Here is a 6,802-nt window from a genome sequence, read left to right as displayed (position 1 = left end):
CATTTATTACTGGTTGTTTAAACTTGTCTGTTTCACAGAATACCTTTATTTTCTTCTGTTGGATGGCTGGTGGTTAAAATATTGGCATTTTAAGATTGAAATTTCATGCAGGTTTTAAACAGTAAATTGAAAAAAACTTTGCATCAGACCATACTGTCTACATACATAGTTAAAAGCAACAGTCTTGTAACATCCAGGATACACATTAAAATACAATATCATCAAATAAACAAAAACTACAAATAGGTGACACATACAATGACAACATATAGTCATACAAAAAAAAAAAAAAAAAAAAAAAAAAAAAAAAAAAAAAAAAAAAAAAAAAAAAAAAAAAAAAAAAAAAAAAAAAAAAAAAAAAAAAAAAAAAAAATCAACATACACACCAGTATTGCGAGGGCTGTGGTGGGTGGGAATAAAATAGAATTGTAACTGGAATATGAAAAGCAGCCTGCACACGCTTTGTGCAAATTCAAAAGTGATCAAGAGCGCTTGTGATAAAACAAAGACTGTAATTAACAATCTGATTGGATAATTTAAATAAATCAAGAACAATGATTGGCTAGCACCCTAGATACCAACCATACCAATTAGTAAAAGATTAGGGCTGCAGAAATTATGATTTCCAATCATGATTGGATAAAAGGAACTTCCTGGATACGGTTATTAATTAAGTAAGCAAATGCTAAGTTCAAGTTCCCTCTGTATTAATACTTTATTTAATAAAAATAAGCACATTTATCCAGATACACTTGTTCTGGCCCCACCCACCTCTTCATGGGTATCTGAGAGAATTACATGTAAAGTATGTGTGTATGTAATATGCATCCAGCAGACAAAGGCTATATTCTGGTCCATGCCCATAACACAATTGGATGCAAGACCAGACCCTGAAGAGCTCATGTTTACTGAAGCCGAACAGAATCTTGTACTTTAACCGTTATGCACAGGCTGGACCAGATAATTATAAAACATATAAGTTGAAATGAGACAAAATACTGGTTTGGGCAAACTAACCACAGTTTTATTAATTTCTTTCATTATATAATAAACATGACAATGAACAATGAAAGAATCATAAAAAGTCAATTGTTTCGCAAATATCAATTCACTGATAAGTCTGTGGTACTCCAAACACTTGCCCAAACCAGGTATAATGTAGAGATAGGTTAAGTAGAAAGTTTTAGTGCATTAGCAAAAGTTTTCATAACATGCAATCTATATGAAGGAGAGGGGTCTAAATAGCCCTTATATGCATCACTTTTCCAGTCTCCTTGAGACTGAATTAGTTCCCCCGGAACACCACACTGAAAAGCAAATGTTGCCCCTCCTCTTCGAAAACTATGCCCAGAATAAAGTGAAGCATCAAAACCTATGATTGATAGGACAGTTTTAAGCCTAGCCAAAAACACTGCATAGGTTAAGGGGATAGTGTCCTCCCCATTTCGATATAAAAAGGCCGGGGAAGGAGTTTGGACAGCTGGTACCATTTTAAAATTTAATAATAAAGCCTGTGAGGGGCATAAAGGAGAGTTTTTTATAGCAGGAAGTGGAATATCTAAACAACGTTCTGCAAATTGTATAGTCTTAGATTTGGAAATGCGCAATAGGACACCATCTTCCCGAAAAAATACATTTTGTCTACTTAAATGACGATCAGGGTCAAAATCATTTACAGATGGTGTCAACAAATTAGACTTCCTGAAAAAAGAAAAGAAAGCCACAAGGCAAGCTGCCCAAAAAGCTACATCTTTTGTGTCGTTAAAGGATATAATGGCAAAAATTTTAAACAAAATCTTGGGGGTAATAGGCAACTTGGCTGTGTTGACATCCCCCAACACTCTACGTGCACCTTTCAAAACATTTGAAACTAAATGAGTGTCAATCGGGGAGCTATACCCTGCCTCAAGATGCAAAATTCTTATTATGGATAAATAATTGCACAAGGAATTATACTTCAGTCGACGAGACAGGTGGGCAATATATCTTGCTAAATTCTCTTGACTTAAGGGAACCACTGGAATACCAATTAAATTACAAAAAGCCACAAAGGACTTTAAATAAGTCATGTAAGTCTTTTTGGTTGATTCTGCATAGGCATGGCATCTGAAGTCCAGAACAATATCATCCAATGCCGTCATCTCTTTGGAGCCCTGTGAGCCTATTCAAAAGAAAAAGGAGGGAGTGACTAGACATGTGGGATTCCAAGTGGTGCACAAACAGAGGATTAGGTAAATAAAAGCGCATGAACTTTATACTCATAGAAGTATCATGCAAACGCGAAATCATGTCGGCCATGACATTTGATTTACCTGCAATGTGCACAGCTTTTATGTGAAAGTTGTTAGAAGCTGACAACCAAAACAGCTCTCTTAAATAAGACATCAAGGTAGTATTCCTTGAAGAACACTTGTTTAAACAACTAACCGTTGTCACATTGTCACAAAAAATTAAAACGCGCTTATTTTGCCATGCTTTTGCCCAACGCCTAGCCGCAAATACAACAGAAAGCGCTTCAAGCTCATTAATGTGCAAATTTTCAGCAAAAGGAAAATCACATTGCCAATTTACATAAAACCAATCATTATCAAAAAACCCACCAGCTCCAGAACGGCATGCATCTGTAGCTACTGATGTGACAGGATATTGATCTAAAATCAGTGATTTCCCATTGAAAGATGAAATAAAGTTATTCCACCAGAGAATATCTTGCGCAATATCGCCCTTAAGACGCGCTTTATGCCAATCCCGCTTAATACGCATAATGCAGTTGATAATTCGTCGAAGAAAAACTCTTCCGCCACGAATTACCGCAGACGCCCAGTTTAATTTCCCCGCTAGGGATTGCAGTTGCTTTTTTGAAGCATGGGAACGCTTTGTAAATGCAAGCAGCTCTGCTTTTAACACCGCCAATTTATCGCTTGGAAGTCTGACTTCCATAGTAGAAGAATCAATTTCTACGCCAAGAAAAGTGATTTGCTGACATGGATCAACCACTTTAGACCAATTTATCGCAAAACCTAAATAACGCAGCAAAGTAATAAGCACATTCAAAGCTTCTTTGCATCTAGATTTAGTCTGCTCGCATATGAAAAAATCATCTAAGTAAGCTACAATGGTAAAGCCCTTACGTGACATAATCCTTCTTACAGCCTGGGACAAACGATGAAAAATACCAGGTGCTAATTTTGAACCAAAAGGGAGTTTGCGATCAAATAAGGTAAATTCTTTACCATCAGGGAAAGTCCATCTAAAACCTGTCACCTGCTGGCTTGTTTTACTTATTTGAACGGACCTATAAGCCGATTTCAAATCCACTTTTGCCATGTAGCAGTTGGCTGTTACAAGTTTTGTTGCATCATCTAAAGTTTGAAAAATTTGTTTCGATGAGTTACCTGCAAAGTCATTGACAGCAGAACCTTCAGGTCTACTACAATCATGTATGAGCCGTATACCGCCCCCCGGCTTAGGTATAACACCCATGGGACTAATAATTTTGGGTTTTTCATCTGCAAAAATATAATTACCATTTTCAATTTCAATCAAAACTTGTGCATGTGCTTTACTGTAAAGGGGGCCAGATGGACTAGCAGACGGGTGATTTTTTGCTTGAATATTTAAAGGGATATCAGAAGTATCAATAATGTCAAAGCCAAACTCAATACCGTGAAGAAGAAATTCTTTATCAAAATCATTTTGTAATTCGTTAGACCAGGCAGACAAGATGAGGTCACGTGTAGGCTTTACCATTATACCCCGTTTTTTGGATTGCCATGCAATGAGTTAGAGTGAGAATGACCAGGATGCTTATTAGCACAGCCTGGTACAGCGCAAACATGCTCAAACCTACAATTTGTCATAAAACATCCCTTCCTGCTGTTAAACCTTTTGCATATTTCCCGCCCACCTGATGTATGGGAAGCATATGAAATATCATGTTTAACCCCAGGTCTTGGGCCAGTGGTCTGATATTTGGAGCCTCCTGTCTGAGGCTTTACAAAACCCTTTGGACGTAAATATATGGAATGTAAATGTGGAACATCTGTACCCCAACGAAACTTGTGCTGTTTCTGCAGCTGCCTATATTCTCGGTCATAAAAAAAAACAGAAACCATGTCACAAGAAGCAACAAGATTGTAAATCCTTGCAGTATATGATAGGTAATCAAGTAACTGAGTCTGTGGCAAATCCCCAGAGGACAACAGTTTATACATAATAGATAAATTCGCACTAGACCATTGACACAAACTCAGGGACTCAAGTTTCGGCTTGACTGGACCAGATTTGAAAATAAGCTGACCCCCCGAAGCATCTGAAATAAGTTTTTCCTCTGAAGTACCTGACATATGTACATTTACAAAATCAGTAATGTCATAAAAATTTATAGTTACATCATTAAAGGAAGATTTTAAAAATATTTGTGGGTCTTTCCATGAGATAATGTTAGAAACACAGTCAAAATCTTGAGTACCTTCAGGATGCACTGTTGATTGTCCTTGGTGTTTGTTAAGATTGTCGCCCAACGGTAACGATTGTTGCTGTTGAAGCTGTTTTGTTATCGCTTGTACGTATAAATCACCACTTCCGGTTTGAACTGCACCGCCATCTATCGTCTCTGTTGCGCATGCGTTGAGTTGGGCTTGAAGTGAAGTTGCCGGAAGTTGTTCAATCGCCGCCATGTTGGATTCGCTCCCGCTCTCCGCTGGAAACGTAGATTTTACTGCACGCAGCAGTAGCCGTTGTTGTCCGATTGGAATCTTTGACTTTGTTAAATCCTCAGGCAGGAGGCAAGAAAGTGCTTCAATGGAGTCATATCCTAGCCTGATTAACTCCGCCGCCGAATGTTCATTCACTTTTTTGCTAGCCGCCCACTTTTTGACCCGGTCAATGTCAGATAGTTCGACCATCGGGTTTCCGATCTCCTCGTTTTCCGAATCAAACATTGTTTAACTTTATTAACGATTCAAGTGTTTAAAAATAATGTAAATCCAATGGCTAAATAAAATATTTACGCCTGTCTGGAATATCTGTTGTGAATATTACACAATTTACGAATTTCTCCACAGAATAGACATCCGTTGCATTGAGCTGCACAATCCATTCTTAATGTCCAATAAAACCTCGTTAAATTTCCTTCAGAATTCTTTAGTTCTCTGGCCACATACCGAATTTCCGCATTGGAGAAAATATACCATTCTGGAATATTTAGAATGTTTCTGATTTGTTGTTCCGCACGAACATATGCACGTTCAGACGTCATATTTTAAACAAACATGTTTAAAAAACGTTCAGCTTTAAAAGTTTAAATAATAATTCCAGTGATAAATAAAATAGAATTGTAACTGGAATATGAAAAGCAGCCTGCACACGCTTTGTGCAAATTCAAAAGTGATCAAGAGCGCTTGTGATAAAACAAAGACTGTAATTAACAATCTGATTGGATAATTTAAATAAATCAAGAACAATGATTGGCTAGCACCCTAGATACCAACCATACCAATTAGTAAAAGATTAGGGCTGCAGAAATTATGATTTCCAATCATGATTGGATAAAAGGAACTTCCTGGATACGGTTATTAATTAAGTAAGCAAATGCTAAGTTCAAGTTCCCTCTGTATTAATACTTTATTTAATAAAAATAAGCACATTTTAAGATTGAAATTTCATGCAGGTTTTAAACAGTAAATTGAAAAAAACTTTGCATCAGACCATACTGTCTACATACATAGTTAAAAGCAACAGTCTTGTAACATCCAGGCTTCATATTTGATCATATCTCAGCAAGGATTTGAGCAAAAAGAAGCATATTTCCATCTCCAATATCATTTATATGCAATTTAATATGGAAATATAGGGAACGGCCCAAATTGACAACTTGTTATTTTAAGCTTGACATTGCTTAAGACCATGTAAAACTCATGTGTTATGCTATTTGAAACTTATATTTACATCAAAAGAACATTTATGATATGTAAAATGTTTTGTTTTAATTTAACAACTTCAGAAAATTGTTGTAAGTGGAAAATATTACATTTCATATAAGGCCTCACTTCATTTGAAAACCTCTATTTTTAGGCATAGGCACATATAAAATTAACTTTTGTCAAATTTTTATAAGTCTCATACATTAAGTATGCTATCATGTACTTTGAATAGATAATATCTTATCCATTGAGACATTAAAAAGTGCAATTTGGTGTTTTTTTTGGATTTTTGAAGCCAAAATTTGAAAGTTGAAATTGTTCTATTTCAACGTCACAATTCAGCAACCAAAGTTGAGATATAAAAAATGCCACATTTTCTATAATATATATCATATGGCTTTGAAACTTTGTAAACTGACTCATAATACACTAAGCTTAAATCATGCCAAGTTTTATTGGAATTGGTCAAGTTTTTGGCCCCTAATAATTAGGCCCAAGACCACAATTAATGACCCCGCTTTTCGTTGTTCACGAATATAGTTCCCTTTAATTATAGTGTATTTCTTCTTAAATTTTTTTCTTTCCTTTTCTCAAACATTTCTTAGCTTTTATAAGGTGGAAATGAAAGAAGAGAGGTGAAATAAATTTTTAGATGTTTAATTTTAACTGATTTTGATATGGAAAGAGTGATTAGGTCAGGTGCAAAAAGGTGATATTTACAGTTTTCGGAACATCTCTTGACTTGTCCATAGGGGTATGGATGTGTATTGGCTAAATTTGTAAGTTTTTTCTGAAACTTGGACATATTTTTGGACTTGTACTGTACATTACACACACAAAAAATTAGACAAAAAGAATAGGCAAATTTTTTTTAATGC

The 6,802-nt window shown here is 35.7% G+C and overlaps 1 protein-coding gene across 1 annotated transcript; it reads right to left on the bottom strand.

The window, feature by feature from the left end:
- Nucleotides 1-275: 275 nt before the first annotated feature.
- Nucleotides 276-5,643, bottom strand: LOC143064978 (integrase/recombinase xerD homolog). The gene is made up of 2 exons (XM_076238227.1): nt 4,472-5,643; nt 276-2,161 (listed from the first exon to the last, which is right to left on the bottom strand). The coding sequence occupies exons 1-2, from the start codon at nt 4,941-4,943 to the stop codon at nt 1,170-1,172; spliced, it is 1,464 nt and encodes a 487-aa protein (XP_076094342.1). The 5' UTR covers nt 4,944-5,643; the 3' UTR covers nt 276-1,169.
- Between the last annotated feature and the right edge of the window lie 1,159 nt (nt 5,644-6,802).

This window comes from Mytilus galloprovincialis, chromosome 2, assembly GCF_965363235.1.
Source record: "Mytilus galloprovincialis chromosome 2, xbMytGall1.hap1.1, whole genome shotgun sequence".
Taxonomy (NCBI): Eukaryota; Metazoa; Mollusca; class Bivalvia; order Mytilida; family Mytilidae; genus Mytilus; species Mytilus galloprovincialis.
Note: the sequence above shows the minus strand (reverse complement) of the source record. Positions and strands in the feature narration are given on the sequence as shown.

Excerpts from the sequence above, each read along its gene's own strand:
- LOC143064978 (XM_076238227.1), bottom strand. The coding sequence starts at position 4,943 with ATGTTTGATTCGGAAAACGAGGAGATCGGAAACCCGATGGTCGAACTA. Across the intron at positions 2,162-4,471 it reads ATCAACAGTGCATCCTGAAG|GCTCACAGGGCTCCAAAGAG; the intron begins GTACTCAAGATT and ends TCTTTTGAATAG.